Source organism: Lissotriton helveticus, chromosome 1_2 (assembly GCF_964261635.1).
Source record: "Lissotriton helveticus chromosome 1_2, aLisHel1.1, whole genome shotgun sequence".
Lineage (NCBI taxonomy): Eukaryota > Metazoa > Chordata > Amphibia > Caudata > Salamandridae > Lissotriton > Lissotriton helveticus.
Window position 1 is genome coordinate 122849184 of NC_136058.1, and position 18915 is coordinate 122868098.

At 46.3% G+C, this 18915-nt stretch overlaps 1 protein-coding gene across 3 annotated transcripts in view; it reads right to left on the reverse strand.

Moving 5' to 3' along the window:
- The window catches only part of MYSM1 (Myb like, SWIRM and MPN domains 1), a 367486-nt gene that overhangs the window by 180604 nt on the left and 167967 nt on the right, over positions 1 to 18915 (reverse strand). For all 3 annotated transcript variants that reach the window (XM_078669957.1, XM_078669947.1, XM_078669962.1), the window contains 2 exons: positions 13187 to 13285; positions 10103 to 10863 (listed from right to left, as the gene is read on the reverse strand). In XM_078669957.1, coding sequence (XP_078526083.1) covers positions 10103 to 10863; positions 13187 to 13285 — 860 coding nt within the window. The remainder of the gene's footprint in view (positions 1 to 10102; positions 10864 to 13186; positions 13286 to 18915) is intronic.

An 18915-nucleotide genomic window follows, 5' to 3' on the forward strand; every position in this document is an offset into this window, starting at 1 on the left:
GGAGGGAGCCGGAGGTGAAGTCTTTTGTCCCTGAGACTTCAGCAGGAGGCAAGCACAGTTCAAGCCCTTGGAGAATATTCTGTAGATGAAAGTCCTTACAACGTTCCTTCTCGTTTCCCTTGGCAATGAAGCAACCACTGCGGGCCAACCCAGCAAACAGCACACTGGCAGAGGGGCAGTCCAAACTCCTGCAGCTTCTTTGGTTCTTCTCCTTGGCAGAAAGGTTTCTTGTTCCAGAAGTGATCTAATTTCTTGGGATCAGGGTCCCAATATTTATACCCCCAAATCTGTTGTTCTCTGAAGGCAGAGAGGCCTCTGCCTAGTCCAAACCAGTTCCTGAGCACTTTGTTTACATGACTCTTCTTCCTTTCACTGTGCAGGGCAGAGACATCAGCCGCCCCACAGGCGGTGGAGCCAGCACAGGGGAGGGAAGATACAGCTCTGGAGTACTCTGTTGACATGATTCCTCCTCTCCTTTCACAGTGCAGGGCAGAGACATCAGACAAGCCACAAGGGGTGGAGCCAGCATTGTAGAGGGAAGGGCCAGCCCTATTCAGGTCCCAGGTGTAACTCCTCCCTCCCATCTAGATGCAGATCTCTCTATTCACCACTGGGCTGTCCCAGCCTGTCTCCTGGAATGCCCCAGCCCTGTCACACACAAACCCAGACAAGGAATACCCAACCCAGCAGAGGCAGGCTCAAATGGTTAGGCAAGCAAATACCTGCTTTCTAAAAGTGATATTTGCAAACACAGAATATTAAAATAAACTTCACTAAAAGATGTACTTCATTATTCTGAGTTCAGGCATACTAAATTCGAATTTCTACCATGTTCCCTGAGTCAGTTAGGATTATAAGAATGTAATAATCTAACTGCCCATTCTAACCTATGAGAATAGGTAGCCTTCAATAGTGAAATAAATGGCTGTAATTCACTATTAGAACATGCTACACACATCAGAGCATGTCCTACCTTATACTTACAATGTACCCTGCCCTTGGGCCTACCATAGGGGTGTCAAATATGAAACAAAGGGAAGGTTTAAGGACTGGCAAGTGGGTGCACTTGGCCAAGTCGACATGGCAGTGCTAGACTGCACACAGGCCTTGCAATGGCAGGCCTGAGACACACAATTTACAAGCTGCTTATGTGGGTGGCACAACCAGTGCTGCAAACCCACTAGCAGGATTTGATTTACAAGCCCTGAGCACACATGGTGCACTGTACTAGGGACTGACAGATGAATCAAATAACCCAATCATGGAATCCAATCAGTGATATCAATTTAACATGGGGAGCACTTGCACTGTGGCACTGATTAGCAGTGGCACAGTTTCCAAAGCATAAATCCAGCAAAAACATATCAAAACAGAGGAGGGAATCCGTCAAAAATAGAAGGGAGACTCACGCCAATGATGTCAGGTCTAACATTCACTCATGAGACGAGCTAAAGTTATTGCAATGAGAAACACTGTTTTAAAAGTGAGGAGATGTAAAGTACAGCTGTCAATTGGATGGTTCAAATGGGGTGCAAATAAAGAATGTGAAAACCAAATGAAGGCCCCACTACAGCATCACAAAAGGTTTGGGTAACTACATATGAACTACATTTTTAAGAAAAGGCATCATAAACAGTGAGCTAATCAAGCACAGTTGATCTAGTAAAAGCAAAAAGGCCAAAAGGGCTGACAGATAACCTTTAATAGTACCCACAGCAGGCCCTTACTGGGCGCAAGAAAGCACAATAAGCAAAGCATCCACTGCCATCACTTTCATGAACACCCAAGGGGCACTGGTGAGGTCAAAGGGGAGTGCTTGGTTGGTGGGGTGGCTTGGAGGAAATGGGCCTCAACTCAATCTCGATGGAGGTGTCCAGACCACTGGACTCCTGTAAATCCAGGTACAAATTCACATCATCTCCATTGTCCTCACCGAGATTATGTTGACTTTGGTCAGAGTCTCAGCCAAACAAGGTGTGGAGGACTTGTAGAAGATTTCCCAGTAGGTGATTGTGTTCTGTCGGAGTTGGAATGAGCCTGGACCGGTTGTGGTTTAGCATGCAATTTCAGTCAGGCTGAGTAGGGACAAATTAGGAGTCGGACAAATTAATTGGGTACCTCTCAGGCATTGGGCCGGTGTCTGTGTGATAGAGACCAGAGTGAGTTGTGGAGCTAGGGTCAAAGTCAAGTTGGGTGCCGGCCCCAGAGTTAGGGTAGACAACGTGGAGGACGGCTCCACCAATAGTAACCTAACTGGAGGCCTCCTCGAATAAGGGGAGGCACAAAGGAGCCCTAGAAGGAGCCAAAATGGTGCCAAATATGCATAGCATGATTTCTCTAAAAACCTTTATCTGCTGCAGTGATACAAACAGACCAGGGCACTCATTGTGCATCTGAATAAATTGGGGGATCGGATCCTTGGCAACCTGTCCGCATGACTTCTTGGTTGAGAGGAATCCCATTTTCACTTCTTGCTTTTAATTTCCTTGGACTTACCTGAGGGCATTGAGTGGGACGAGAGTCTGTCGCAAGAACAGGCTAGAGAGCAGCAACGGGTCTGCACCCTCTACTTCGACTGGGGGCAAAACTTACACACCTTCCGTGGGTGTTCAGCACAGTGGAGTTTGTCTTAATGGTTCCGGATCGCCTTGGGGTTCATCTGGGTGCAGTTCTCGCAAGCCTTGGAGTTGTTTGGCGATCCTAGGCACCAGAGGCAACTCTTGTGAGAATTCATCACAGACATCTGCTACAGCCTGTGACTTTGAGTGGGGACATGTTTCCTTGTACACTGAAGAACAACGAATTTGGTAGCTAAAGATTTCATCAGAGAAGAGGCAAATAGTTTAGGAGAGTGCCCTAGATCGGTGTTCGAAGGCACAGAAAGAAAGGAAAGGACGTCGGCTGTTAGAGCTGATATGTTTCTCTGATGTCACTTCTAGGGCTGGAGGAAGCTGATGCAGAGCTGCACAACAGCACCTGCTGGCCCAAAGGAGTAATGCTGAGAAAACTCTCCAGATCTAATGGGATGTCTAGAGGGATTCATAAAGTGAGGAATTTATTGTTATAAGTATCCATCAGAACCTTCAGGGTTCTTGTCTAATAATCCAAGGTTAGAGGTATGCACAAAAATTTATTTCCGTTAAATGTTGCATGCCACACAGAATTATTCAAGGAATTCTGTACTATTACTTAATGTACAAGTGGTTGACTTGGAGTTTCGGAATACCTCCATATCTCCCTTTGTCCTAAATATTCCATAAAAAGTTGGAAATGTTCTGAATAAAAAATGGAATTTGGATTAAGCAAACAAGTAAAAAAACATTTTATCCATGACCTTTCTCAAATAAATTAGACGATAGGGAAAAAACAGCTGAACAGAATTGCACCTAATTTGGTGGAAAGCTAGCTCTTGCACAACTCCTGTGGGAGCTCAAATTAAAAAAATAAAGCCTTCTGATTGACAGAGGGCTTTTTACCCAGTCAGCCATCTTGACCTGCAGGAGCGAAACAATAGTGTGGGAGCTTCAGCTCTGATTCGCTGGACCAACCTCTAGAAAGATTTTGCAGCCACCATTACAGAGCCCAGGGACTCTGTCCCATGTACTGAAAGGTTTAATAAATAGGGTATAGGAGGGAAGGGTAGGAGTACCTTAATCCGCTGGACCTTGGGGGTGAGGGGGGGAGTTACACATTTGAAAACAAGAAGGGTTTTTGGGTTGAAACAATCGTGCAAGGGTCCGCATATTCTCTGGAATTCTACTGGAGTCCTGAGGGAGCCAGAAGAGCCCTGGACTCCTGCAGGATAGGGAAACAATTACAGAAAAAATGTGGATGAGTGTTCACTGGGCTAATACAGCACCAGGGGGTGGGCACAGGGCATGGCCACATACAGGCAGTCTCTCACCAAACCCTACCAAAACAAAACCAAGCCTTTGACTTGTACAGAGGTTTTTGTGGGCATACCAGTCCTACACCAAACCCTACTATGCACAACTTTAACCCAGAAGAAGTCTTTGAGAACAGGTCAGTCCCTAACCAAATTCATAGCCTTCATCCTGTATAGGTGGCATCATGGAGGGGCCAGTTCTTCCCCACCCTACTTCGCACAGTGTTTGCTCTGTAAAGAGGTCTTGACGGAGAGGCTAGTCTGTCCTCAAACCCTAATAAACACAACCTTCATTCTGTACAGAGGTTTACATGGAGAGGCTAGGCCCTCGCCAAACCCTACTATGCACAGCCTTCACTTCGTGCATAGATCTTCAAGGAGAGGCCAGTCCTTCAACAAACTCTAATATATACAGTCCTTACATCGCAGCTAGTTACTTTTATTCCAGGAAGACACGGGGCAATAGGTGTATGCATTCCTAGATTGGGGCCCATATATTAGACCCCAGTTCCCTCCTAAACAAACCTTCTAGTGTTCCCACCAAAGGTAGGAGATGGTGTCCAACCATGAGTAGGCAGAACTCACACATTAGTGCCAGAGGAAAAGGAAGCAAGGAGTAACGAGGGCCACATTTTCTTCAATGCACTCCAAGTGTGGACAACCATCCATTGTCCTGTTCCCAATCTAAAGGTACTTCTAAAAGTTGATGCATTAAGCTGCACATAAGCTATAGATGTATGAAACACTGTGCCCTGTAACTCCCCCCAACCATCCTAAAAAAAATACATTTGATCAATAACAGCTGCTGATTCCAACAAGATCGACGGGCTTGAACCTATCGTTTTGGCATCTTTAAAGGAGGAGAATCGCCACCCTGTGAAGCACAGATAAATTCCATATATAAACCCCACTAAAAATGACTCACATTTTGTGGCTTTACAGCCAAACATGCAGGAAAATCTGATCTTTAAATAAGTGTTTACTATTATAGAGGAAATGCAATTTACCACGTATGTTACTAAATGAGAAATCATAAGACTGGGTTTGAATCCCAATATTCTCTCCAAGCCAAATTGTGTGATCCTTGTAAAATCTCTTCCCAAGTGTCATTTCCCGTATAGGCGAATAGATGACTGTGCTTAGAAATGTTTAGAAGGAGTATTCGCTGTTGTATGGAAAACTGGAAATGTACATCTTCGTCGCCAGCCTACTTCAGGATGTGCGTTGTACAAAAACCTTGTGTTTGAGCCAATAGCCTAAAAAGCTGGTCCAGCTATAATAAGAACTTAGTCCACATATAGGGAACACATGACCGCTGACTTTCTTTCCCCTTGGTTTACTAAAAGCATTGCCAGTGGTAGGGTTGTATATCAGTGCATGTTTAAAAACTGTCACTTTTAATAAATACATTTCCAAATAAGCTGCTGTATTAAGGTAAAACGCTTCTGTGTTAAAGGAATGCACTTTACAGAATTTTGAAGACAGTATAATGTTCTAACATGGTCTTTGTAGATTTACATGCCACCTATTCCCAGGGCCCGGATTGTGCAGGAACTCTTAGAGTCAGAATTCACACTTGGCTCAGCTCTTTCTGTTAAATTGTTGGCTAGCCTACCCCTACAGCCCAGGTCCACCTAGAGCTACAGGAAGGAAGGCAGCAACTAGTGTCTCGATGCCCTAGTGGAAAGTGAGCAGCGCCAGCTCACCTGCTAATGTGGATGACTGCTGCCGGCAGCGTGGCATGATAGGGAAATGGCATGGTACAGTGCCCAACCAGTTTGATTCTGTCACCTCAATATGGAGCACTCGGGAACCTCACGTGGGTCTGACAAAGGCAGTTTACACACTTCTAGGGCTGAATAACCTGCCCTGGCTGGCTGTAATCAGTCAATGAGAAGCATCTAACCAGGCACTTATAAAGTACGCCATATTGACAAAGAAGAGCACACATGCCACACGATTGGCGGATTGCAACATCCGAGCCTGTGCGGCCATCAGCAAATCAACACCTGCTCTTTCCCACCCTTGAACGTTTCACCCCGGCTGCACCCCAGACCTTCGCACTGCACTACCTGCACAGTAAGATGGGCTACAATTACATAGCTGCCAAGGCTTCAGATTGCTTATGTGTGACATTTTCAAAATGTTAGTGTAATTATGAGGGACATTCAACAACTATGAGTGACAGAGCGAGTGAGCAAAATCAAGCAATGACGATAAGGGAAACATATACATTTCAGAAACTACACTCATTTAATGAGACTGCCTCTTCAAAGTGCCAACACCTCCTTAGTCAAGAACCCCATCTCCTGAATCAAGACAGTTTCACAACTCATGCAACTGCTGTTTAACGCTTGCTTCATCATATGAGGCTGCCACCTTGTCAACTGGACAAACTTCTGATCAAAAGACATTCCAGTGGTAGGAATGAGACCAGCCAGCCCTATGGGTCAATAGGGCTACAATACAGACATAGGTGTATCTCTAGGGGACTGGCCAAAGTTCAGAGACAAGTAATGGGGTCTGTGGGATGGCTGGCGGCTTAAGTTCCCCAATAGGCATCCGTAGACCTTTCATAGCGTTCAGACAGATTGCGTACTCTTGTTGAATTTAATTTGATTGTGTTATAATTACACACTTTGACTGACAACATTTGAAGTGGCTTGTGGTTATACTCACTGATCTGTTCTTCTAAATCTTTCAGCCTGAGCCCCAGACAACATGCCTGGTGCATCAGTGACTCCCTGTGCAAGGCAACTCAAATAGGCCCCATGACAATTAATCAGCCTTAAGCGGTCCCGCTGCAACCCGGTCAGTGACTGTCATCCATGACGGTGACAACCCGTCACTGGCTGCAGCACTCTCCCTTGGTGGGGGGGGCTGGAAATAATTAATTATATGGCGGGGAGCAGCGCGGCCATAGTATAAATGTAGCCCAAAACCGCGGGCAGCCGGCCGCGCGAGCAGCAGTGCTCTATGAACCAGCCCAGCACCTTGATTAATTATTTGCTGTGGACCAACCTCAAAAAACGTAACTTCGGACCCCGCGGCGTCCTCTGGCAGCAGCAGGACGTCACGTGCCTTTGCGGCGCCATAAAGTTATTTCACAACCTGATGGGGTAGGCTGGCCCAAGCTGTCTTGACAGTAGTTGGGCTCTCCCTGGCGGCAGTGCCATTACGTCAGGCTGCCTGAACTCTGAGCCGCAAGGCCCCATGGGATTGGAATGTTGCAGATGCATTGTAGCAGCACACTGACTGTGAGCCTGCTCAGCTGCTGGGAGTGCCCCAAGCCTGTAAGAGCTGTGCAGGCCACAGGTGCGCACTCAGTGCTGCCACACACACTCAGTTTGCAGTGCTTCTGTGACAGGGCTGAGACAACGTATTGTGCGTGACAAAGCACTTCAGTGAGGTGATACGGAGCACCACACTGAAATGCGTTAGGCTAATGCCTGATGCGTGGTACTTGGTAAGAGTGCAATTAGCTCAGCAGTAGAATCCACTCACCATGTCGGGCCAGTAGGCTTGAAAATTGTCTCACTTTGAAAAGAATCTACTCACCATCGCGAGTGGGAGTGGAGATTTTGAGACCTGGGTAGGAAGACTCTACTATACACAGCCTATACTCATTGCACAATCCCACCCACATAGTCAAGCTTCCTTATGTAGGCATGGCCCAACTACATACAGTTAGTATCTTAGTATTATGTTACTGTATGTTAAAAAAACACACACACACACACAAACAAACCTAGAAAGTCACTGAAAAAAACAAAGGTTTCATTCATCTTTTGGGTGTGTGTGTGTGTGTCCAAACCCCACTGTGGGTAGTAGAGAAGGGTGGTATTTTAGTTCTGATGGTTGATGAAGCAGGTCCGCGGATATAAATTTTACAAAATAAAGGCTACTCATTGGATTGGGGATCTTATTGCTCCAGTCAACAATTTCAGGTGCACGGACATGAAGGCTATGATTGGTCGGCTTTAACTTTGTAACATATTTTGCAGCCACTACAGCAGGACACGAGCTTAGTCCACACATAAACATACCAACCATCAAAACGTCAACACAACTACTAATTGTCAATACATCAAGCTAACAACAGTCTTAAGTCAACACAAGCAACATCATAAGTCACACGCCCAGCATCATACACAAACACACCCACAATCATACATCTACACAACTCATATGAATCACCAACACACCCACTAACAAGTCATCACAACAATCATCAAAACATCCATCTACCTCATCACAGGGCAACACATCCACCACCATATATACAAACAATCAACTTCATATGTCAACACATCAGTCACAAAACCAAAAAAATTTGAAAGTGAAAAGTTAAGGTGCTACTTTCACCTTGTGCCAGAGTAAGTCAATGTTGCTTTCACACCTTCAATTCTGCTCCATGTTAAAGTTTTCACTTCATTCACAAGCTTAGGCAGGTTATGCACTTGTAGCTCACCTACCAGACTCCCCCTACTTCAAATTAAATCATATTGTATACAGCCGTCCACATAGTAGCATGTCACAGGAAACGTAACTACTTCACTAATATTTGAAGAGAACCATATCAACTCCAACTTCTGGCTCGCACTTCTTAAGATTTACCACATCATTGAAAGGCTCTTCATTTCAAATAACCCACTGTATTGCGAGTAAACTTTCTATTACTGCAACTACCACATCAGCTTTATCTTACATCCGATCCATCATCCGTACTATTGCTAGGATTGTTACCTACTTGCATAACATAATGCCATACGTCTCCTTGTACCCAAGCAATCTATCTCTAATTTGCTAAAATGTACTTGTTTCTCTCACGATCCCATCGTATGTTCTAATTGGGAATTTCAAGCATTTGTAACTTCAGAGCGAAGTCTTCCATCTGAATAAAATAAAATAAAATATCTGTAATCTTTTTTCTGTAAAATGTACATGGAAAGTATTGATCAACTGGGCAAAGCTTACAAAATGTTGGTCAACTATCTCCATAACAATTTGGTAAGGGAGCAAATGGGGCAAGGTAGTTTATCACCAACATGCAAGAGCTGAATGAAAACTCGCTTTATTTGGTCTTTCACAAGCGGGATAAGAAAGGCATCATCAGAATGTACACGATAATGATTTTGTTTAGTGTTAAATCTTTTTTATTTGCACAAAAAAAAAAAGGGGGAGGGCTCTTACACACAGCTGAGAAATATCAAAGTATCATACAGACAACAATGCGCCCAATGTATAGCAATATCCGCGGAGCTCCACCCTACGAAAAAGTCACATTGTCCTGTAGGCCTTGGGAGCTGCGAGCCCAACCAGCAGAGTTTGTCCAGCGCTCATAGAGCTACAAAAGGAAAAACACAGAACTTCAACCCATCCCCTTAAACTATTCCCCAATCCCCCACCCCACTCCCACCCTCCGGATCCATCTTTAATGATTTTGTTTAAAGGTTAATGAATTTTGCTAGTTGATTTTCACCCATAATAATACATAGGTGGGGAATGCTTACACTGCATTTTTTAATAGAATGTTCCATGCAGCCTGTGAACAATGGTTCTGCTCTAGTGTTAAGAAATGACTTATCCAGTTTTTTGGGTGGACAGAAGCCAGAAGCTTCCCTCAATGAAAACCTCTGCCGATTGAAAAGGGACAACCAAACGCTGGCCACTCAATGCCTATGTTCATCAAAAAAAAAAGAAGAGGCATGCAGATAAGAGCAGTTAGATGCACCCTGCCATAAAGGAACAATGATCAGCTTAGCACGCAGGTGCACAGCAACAGTAGCAGGGTTTGTTTTCTCTTTTTTGAAAAACTGCAATAGATGTACGAAATCAGCTAATGTGAATATAATATACATTACTTAACCGAAGTTGGATATGGAAGGCTTCACTCAGAATTAAATTGTAAATATTTAGGAGTCTGTAGGTTTTATCAGCTCTGCAGATAAAAAGGAGCACTAGTCAAAACCAGTAGTTAATAAATGTATTCGTGAGTGAAATTATATTTCTGAATAAGAGTCGACTGAACCATTTATTACCATGATTTGCTAACAAGGATGCAGTGCTGCAAACTATCCAGCATCCAATGGGTTCAGTTAAAAATCTCCAACTTCAATAGCATTAAAACTTGCAAATCTCTCACGCTTCAATAGGGACACTAATTATACCAATCACACCATATTACAAATATCATTACTTGAAAAGAACTCTCACCATTGTCCAAGAATATAGTTTCTAATCTTAAGGTAACGGTCTGGTGTTTTTGCCAGGCGCCCTTCAAAGAACCCTGGAATGGCTTGCTTTTCTTCCTCCATGATGACATCTCTGTCAATTATCACTTCCTGATCCGGTGGTTTTAGCTCCTCCTCTTCCTCTTGACTATCTTCATCTAACTGACAAGGAGAAAGTAAAAGCAGGTCGTCACCAACCAAGTCCTCTGCGTCTGAGCACTGGATAGCATTTGGTGATTTATTGGTGATTTCCTCAGTCCCATGTTGATTTTGTTTATCAGACATCACCGACTGTGTGGCGCAACTTATAGTGCATAAAGACTTTAAAGATTTAACTCCAACAAAGTTCTTGTTTTCTGCGCTAAAGACATCCTTAGGAATTGTACATGGAGAGGTCCTCCTTACATCTGTCAGAGCAGGACATTCTTGATTGGTTACTGTAAAATTATGTTCTTCCACACGTAGATAGGCATGATCGCTAAGAGTGATTTCTTTGGTTGAGATATTATGAGTGTATGGCGCATCAGTACTTGAGGATTCTCCTGACAGCAGTGCATCTGTCTCATCCGTAATGTCTACTTCTTCATCATCTGACATGGTTTCAATTTTTACTGGGTTCAGGTTAGAATCAGAACATCCCACTAATTGTGCAGATATCCATGCAGGCTCCTCTTTGCCGTCCAAAAGGCAGTTGACATTGCTGTCATTACTAATTTCCTCTTTTCCAATTTCCTCAGTATTTACCTACAAGAGTAAATATACAATTAGTAAAGTACTTTCTCCTTGCATAGTTAGCTAAAGCAAACTCCCTTAAAACATAATACAAGTCAAAACATATAGGGCACGGGCTCCCATCCCCGTGCCGGGAACAAAAAGCCAAATTTTGAGATTAACAACAGACAAGTGGGGACCTCTTTGCCTTCAGATGAAACACGAAGCAGAAGAGTCGAGTCAGAAGCAGGGGTGGGCGAAGTTGATGGAGTTCTACTCGCCAGAATTCGGTGGCGTTGAATGAATACTTCGCGGAGATCTGACAGCACAGACTCCCACCCAACAGCATAAAAAGACCCCCCTCCCCCGTCAATCATTCATGGTCCGACTATGACTCCGCAGCACGTACTGCAGCGGCCAAGAGCCTCGCTGAGGTTTATTATGGGCCGCCAGAGCAGTTTGCTCCCAATCTACTGCAGCCTTCAGAGACATGGCTGGCAAACACCAGCTACATATCCCCTAGCACTAGTGCAATTATCTGCTGCAAAGCTGTGTTGTGCCATGTTTCCTGCCGAAAGGCCTATGTGTAATGCAGGCCCAGTTTGAGGCGCTGTAATTACTAATTCACAACACTTTAACACAGTAACACATTCTGTTACCACTTATCCTTGCTGCCTGAGTAATCAAACACCATTCCAACAGGATGGATGGAGAAAGCAGAACAGAAGGCCAACATTAAATAATTACATTTGGTGTGTCGTGAAGCAAATGACGTTGAGCACATGATAAGCGCTTGATAACTATAATGGAACACACTTATTGCAGAGGGTTGCGCTGCTTAAGAGCAGATGGCAGATTCTCTCACATTCCTGCATTGCGTTATGCCTTTCCTTAACCACTCTCTCTCAGCCCACTGCTCTCAGCAATTCCTGCAGCTTCCAGATCCCAGTCCTACTACGGTGTTTGAGCTGCAACGTTCCGACTTCTCTGACCTCTCTCATGGCTGCTCAGGCCACTAGGCGCCACGCCGAATAGAAAACCACTACAAACAGCACTGCGTTATGTGGCCTTATAAGGAGGGTGATTTCAATTTGCCTCCATCACACCAAAAAAGGAGCAGGAAAGCATGCAGAATCTAACTTGTTGCGCTCCTCCCGATTGCCTCTGAAGGTTTCAGCCTTGTGTCCCACAGAAACACATCAGCACTTCTAGAGTGCATTACGTGAACATAGGCATAGGAGTCCTATTAGATGTAGAAATCTTGGGTCGGGCACTGGTAAACCCTGCTATGTGGTGGATGGTGAGTGTTTGCTGAACTCCGCACTCCAAACCGAGTACGAAGTAGTTAAAACTCAACAAGCTCGGCCAGAGGAATGGAGTTTACCACCCAAACTAGTAAGAGGCTTCTGACAGCAAAGCCAGCAGAGGCTCTGCTTTCAGAAAACCTGCTGTTCATTCACCTCTAAATGTGGCAGGGCAAGTGGGAGTCTGGAGGGGTAGGAGCACGACCAGTTTACAGCAGTTACCGCTCTCCCAAACTGTTAATAAACCTTTATTCTTTTTAACAAATATTGAAAAACAACTTCCAGACACCAGATATTTTTTTTACATGAGAGTATGTAACCCATTACCTTTAGAAGTCTTGCTTAAAATATTTCTTTTAGGGGGTAAACATAGCAATTTAAATTCTAATTGTGTGTCTGGAGTGATCTGAGGCAATACAAATGGACGACTGTACACCACACAAAACCAACAACATAACAAAAGTCTTATTGGGTGAATATAACACATGTTGAGTTTAAAATACAGGTAGTTTAGTCAGAATCCTTACTTCACTTGGAATTAGCATGTCACTTAAATGAAAAGAAGTATTTTTGCCTTAAAGGCTTTCTTTACATTAGATTCCCATCAGATTAAGTGAAATCAATAAGATTTCCCACTGTGGCACCATGTTGAACATGGCTTCAATCTGACTATTTACGAGGAGACGTGCTACCTGATGCACAGTCATTACTTCCAATTTATTTTTTGGGGAGTATCGTAGATCTCTATTTCTTGTTGTGTAAGTACTCTGCTAATTTAGAATAGTAAATCTATTTAGTATTCTGCTTAATTGATGCCCTGTTTCCAAATGTATTTAAAACCAAAAACTAAAATAGGCTAACTTCCTTTTGGTGAAACATATTAAACAATAATGTAACAATTCATATGACAGTTTATATCAGTTCAACAAAAACTGAAGCTTAGGCAAGTGAAACACTACATTTTCATATATACAGGCACAAATAGAACTATGAATCACAATAACAAGAATTCTTCCTTCCCCATGCAATTAAAAATTAAGGACTTTACTTACTTTGTTTTTAAGGTAGTGTCGAGCAAAGCTCTTCACTTGAAAAACAGACCGGCTTCCAACCATCTTAGCTATTCTTGTCCACCTTCTGCCAAATGTTGCCTAGTGTAGCAAAAACAAATTAAATCAATGCATTGCCAAGACTTCTGACGAACACGTTTTTCAAACCACCCCACAGTAATTTAAAAAGTAATCTAGAAAAGGCAGAGCAAATGAATGTGGCCTGTAGTGTCACTTAGATTTCAGCCTTACTGATTCAGCGAATACACCTAGCAAGTAATTCCACTACAGGAGTACACTGCAACAAGGGACACCGTCGTCCAAGGACTTGGCCACGGCTGAAAGGCAAGAAGCTTTTTTAAGCAGTGTAAAAAGTGCTATGGATTGGAACTCGTAAGCATTACCCGGCAATATCTCCTTCAAGAGCAAGGACACGAAGAACTCTTGAAATGAGAGTTAGAAAATAAATGTGATTTTTAGCAAGCAGCCAGTATGGTGTACTTTATGATCACTTTTTTTTTTTTACCAAACGGAGGTTATTCTTCCAGTAGCATTAGTTAAGTTCTTGCCAGGATTTGTTGTCTCCTGTTATCGTAGTTACATATTTCATCAGAGGTGCTACAAAATCACCAGCTTAAACAAAAGTCAGTATCATGCTTGTCCACACACAATCCACATGGAATGCAGTCAGTGCAACCTAACTCAATGAAACAACATCGCTAACTAAATAGGAAAACAAGAAATTCCTCCCACAACTTGTAAACAGTAGTCAAAACAGCAAAAAGTGTTCAATAGTTACAGCAATCTGTTTGCAAACGAATAGCTGTAAGTTTTTGTATGTAAAAATTTCGGGAGTACATTTGGTATAGAAAGCTTTTGGAAGAACTTGGTATACGTAAAATTCTCAGCAGAATCTCATTTGCATTAAGAAAGACAAAGAGCTACAATACGCTGCAAGTCTTTTGACGTGCGCAAAAAGGTATCTTTTTAAGGAGGACAAAGATTTTGAAATGCGCACAACCAAATCAAATTGGATATCCTACAGGCAGGTCAAATATCCATCAGAATATTTTTGAAAATGTAATGATATGGCTTACTCACTGGGCATACCAGTAAATTAATGGCCTAATAAATATCTTAACATTACATTTATTGATTGTATTGTACCAGTCTTAGGTTATATACATATGTTTGTACTTTAGGTATTTAAACTGTACAACTTTCTTCAAGATGTTTCAGGTGACTTTAGCAATGTACTTGTGGTACTTGTGGTACTCCGCATAGGACGTCTTTCAGTGCAGAAGTGAAGGGAGGATACTCGGATGCTCTGTTTGCATCCTGTAGGGAAGGAGGCGATCCACTGGAGGGTATCTTGCTGTATGCCTACGTTGTAGAGTCATTGAGGATGTTGTGGGAGACGCGGAAAGGTTGAGGAGGATCAGGGCCACAGTTTCTCCATGGTCGAGGAGTGTTCTGATGTTGTCTGTTGCGGTAATAAGCGAGGTCTCCGTGCTGTATACAGAATCCTCATTGAGAGGCATCCGGCAGGTTGTTCTGTTCCAGGAATTCGGTGAGCTGCTGGTTGATGGCTTTCTTGAGTACTTTGGCGGGGAGCAGGGAGATCAGACGTTCAGGTTTTAGATCGTTGGGATTGACAGAGGCTTTCTTTAGGAGGTGTCTGGTGTCAGTTTGTTTCCATCTGTCTGGGAAGGTAGCTGTAGAGATGGAGGTTTTGGAGATGCTGGTGAGTTGTGTGCTGATAAGGTTCATAGTGAGGTTGTAGAAGTGGTAGAGGCAGGGGGGCAGTGGGCGCCCTGGAGTGAATAGAAGACATGATGGCTGAGGTGGTCAGGGCAGTGAGCTGGTGACCAGGTGGTAACGGCTTGACTGGTGCTACCTGGTTTCTTGAGGTTGTCAGGGTTGAGGGTGGAGGGTTGGATGTTGAAATTGTTGTAGATATTGGTGATCTTGCTGTGGCAGTATTGTGAGAGGGTGTCGCAGAGTTCTTGGGAGGGGTGGATGGTGTTCTCGATGGCTGTCGGGTGGAGAATTTTCTTGACTATTGTGAAGAGTTCCTTTGTGTGGTTGGCTGCAGAGTCGATGTGGGTGGTGATGACTGCTTTATTGTCTTCTTTGATATGCCGGTGATAGTTGCTGAGGGCAGTTTTGTGAGTTGCTCTGTCGGCTGGGTTCTTGGTGGCATGCCAACGTTTCTCCAGTTGGTGGCAGTTGCGCATGGTGGTCCTGAGTTCTGGAGTGTACCAGTTGGCATGTTTGGAGTTCTTGTTGGATCTTGTAGGTTTCAGTGGGGCAACTCTTTGTGGGAGCTGTCAGTGATCCAGTCAGCGAAGTTCTGGACAGCCTGGTTGAGGTATGGGGTTGGGAGATGGTAAGGGCCTGTGACCACTGGGTTTCGGAAACTTTGCTCCAGCTGCAGTGGGAGGAGATCCCCTGTCCACACCCACATACCATTCATGAAACCTCAGCATCCCTGGACTTCTCACTCACTGTGGGCCGCCAGATCAACGCCACCTCATCATCCTGCTTCCACACGCTAAGCCTGCACTGAAAGATTGTCAAGTGGATCCCCACCGAATCCAGAAAGACGGCCATTCACGCACTCATCAGCAGCAGAATCCCCTACAGCAACGGACTGTATGCCGGCATCACCCAGAAACTCGTCAAAAAACTGCAGAACATTCAGAATGCCTCCGCCAGACTCATCCTCAACATAACCCGCCGCAGCCACATCACCATCCACCTAATATACTTTCACTGGCTCCCAGTAAACAAAAGAGTCACTTTCAAGCTCCTCACACATGCCTACAAAGTCCTACATGACACGGGACCTGCGTAACTTAACCACCACTTCACATTTAACGCGCCCACCAGAGACCTCCACTCTGCCCAAATGGCCCTGACCACCGTCCCACGTATCCCCAAAACCACGGAAGGAGGAAGATCCTTCTCCTATGCACGGCAAAAACATGGACCACCCTGCCTTTCCACTTCAGGCAATCACTGTCCCTGCCTAGATTCAGGAAGGACCTCAAGACTTGGCTCTTTGACTGAACCACAGCACCTTTGATGGATCAGCACCCCCCCTCCCCCGTAAACACCCCCTACCAGCACCTTAAGACCCTTACGGGTGAATGGCTGCGCTTTACAAGACACTTGATTGATTGAGTTCTGATGCCTGGTGACGGTGGGCTGGTGGCTGGTGATGGTAAAGTCTACGATGGTGTGGTTGGTCCAGGTGAGTTCTGTGGTGTGGCTGAATTTGATTCTGTTGCTGCAGGTGAAAATGGGGTCGAGTATGTGTCTGGCTTTGTGCATGGGTCCGGTGACCATTTGGGTGAGGCAAATGTTGTTCAGGTTCTCAAGGAGGGTGATGGAGTTGGCATAGTTGGGGTCATCAATGTGGAAGTTGAGATCTCCGAATAGGAAGTAGTGGTGAAAATCGATTGCTTGGGGTCCCGGGGGTCTGTAGGTGAGGGGTGCCTCTTATGGAGGTCTTCGCGCTGGTTTGCATTAGGAAGTTGAGGTGCGCCATGAGAGGTGTGGTGTCGTTAGTGATGTGCATCTGTGGGTTTCCTTAAAGACTATGGCGAGGCCTCAGCCTTGTTTGTAGGAGCGGTCTCAGAGTATCATCTCGTAGCCTTCAGGAAATGGCAGCGATGTCTGGTTTTGAGGAGGGTTGACAATGTCTGTGGAGAGGGTGGTGATAGTGTCCCATATTTCCGTGGCGTGTTTGCTGAATGAGCAGGTGTTGAGCAGGATACAGTGGAGCTGTTGCTGTGTTATTGGTCCTGTGGGCAGAAATGGTGTGGGATCTTTCGTAGGTTGTGTAGCAGAAAACGTGGCAGTGTCTGCAGGTGAAGGATCCTTTGGTGGATCGTGAGGAGGAGGAGACACAGCTTATGTTGTGGCATCCGGGGATGGGACAGCAGGCAGCACATGGACAGCAGGCTGAGCTGGGACAGCAGGTGGCACAGGGACAGCAGGTGGCACAGGGACAGCAGGTGGCACAGGGACAGCGGGCGGCACAGGGACAACGGGCGGCACAGGGACAGCGGGCGGCACAGGGACATTCACAGCAGGTAGCGCAGGGGCAGGGACAGCAGGCAGCACAGGGACAGCAAGCAACGCAGGGACAGCATGCAGGAGCAGCAGGCAGCGCAGGGGCAGCACAGTTGCAGGGACAGCTGCCGTCGAAGGGACAGAAGCCGTCGCAGGGACAGCGGGTAATGCAGGCGCAACGCAGGGACAGCGGGCAGCACAGGTACAGCGGGCAGCACAGGTTCAGCGGGCAACACAGGGACAGCGGGCAGCACAGGGACAGCGGCAATGCAGATACAACGGCAATGCAGGTACAGCGGGAAGCGCAGAGACAGCGGGAAGCGCAGAGAATTCGGGAAGCTGAGAGACAGCAGGCAGTACAGGGACAGCAAGCAGCACAGGGGCAGGGACAGCATGTAGCAAAGGGGCAGGAAAAGGAACAGGGACAGCAGGCAGCAATGGGGCAGGGATAGCAGGCAGCAATGGGGCAGGGACAGCAGGCAGGAAAGGGGCAGGGACAGCAGGCAGCAAAGGGGCAGGGACAGCAGGCAGCAAAGGGGCAGGGACAGCAGGCAGCAAAGGGGCAGGGACAGCAGGCAGCAAAGGGGCAGGGACAGCAGGCAGCAAAGGGGCAGGGACAGCAGGCAGGGCAGGGACAGCAGGCAGGGCAGGGACAGCAGGCAGTGCAGGGGCAGCAGACAGCACCGGGGCAGCAGACAGCACCGGGGCAGCAGACAGCACAGGGGCAGCAGACAGCACAGGGGCAGCAGACAGCACAGGGGCAGCAGACAGCACAGGGGCAGCAGACAGCACAGGGGCAGCAGACAGCACAGGGACAGCAGACAGCACCGGGGCAGCAGACAGCACCGGGGCAGCAGACAGCACCGGGGCAGCAGACAGCACCGGGGCAGCAGACAGCACCGGGGCAGCAGACAGCACCGGGGCAGCAGACAGCACCGGGGCAGCAGACAGCACCGGGGCAGCAGACAGCACCGGGGCAGCAGACAGCACCGGGGCAGCAGACAGCACAGGGGCAGCAGACAGCACAGGGGCAGCAGACAGCACAGGGGCAGCAGACAGCACAGGGGCAGCAGACAGCACAGGGGCAGCAGACAGCACAGGGGCAGGGACGACAGGCAGCGCAAGGGCACAGTACCTTAGCTGGGGGTCGGCGGGAAACTATGGCAGCCCTGCTCACAGTAGCGGAGGCTGCTGAGAGTTATGGTTTCGCTGGGCAGGGTCAAGGTAGTCCCACGCTGCGGGAGGGGTGCCCTCTAAATAGAGGCCTGCGACAGAACGGCGGAAACTGCGGCAGTCCTGCTCCCAGTACCAGAGGCTGCTGGTAGTCGTGGGTTTGCGGGGAAGGGTCAGAGTCGTCCCACCATGCAGGCACCCTCTAAAGAGGGGCCACTGGCAGTAACACATGCATTCAAAACATCCTGCTGTCATCTAAAATTTATCTGAGTTCAAAATGACAGAAATTATGTAAAATGTTAATGAACAGTTATCCACAATATGGATGTCAGGGGCAGCTTCTCCATTAGAGTGGAGGAGCGTCGCCCCACTTGCGTGCCCCCAAAGCCCCCAAGATTAAAAAAACAAAATGGTAATTGATTACCATTTTATTTATCATCATCCCATCCTGAAATGAGCGTCAGGACGGGGCAGGCCTG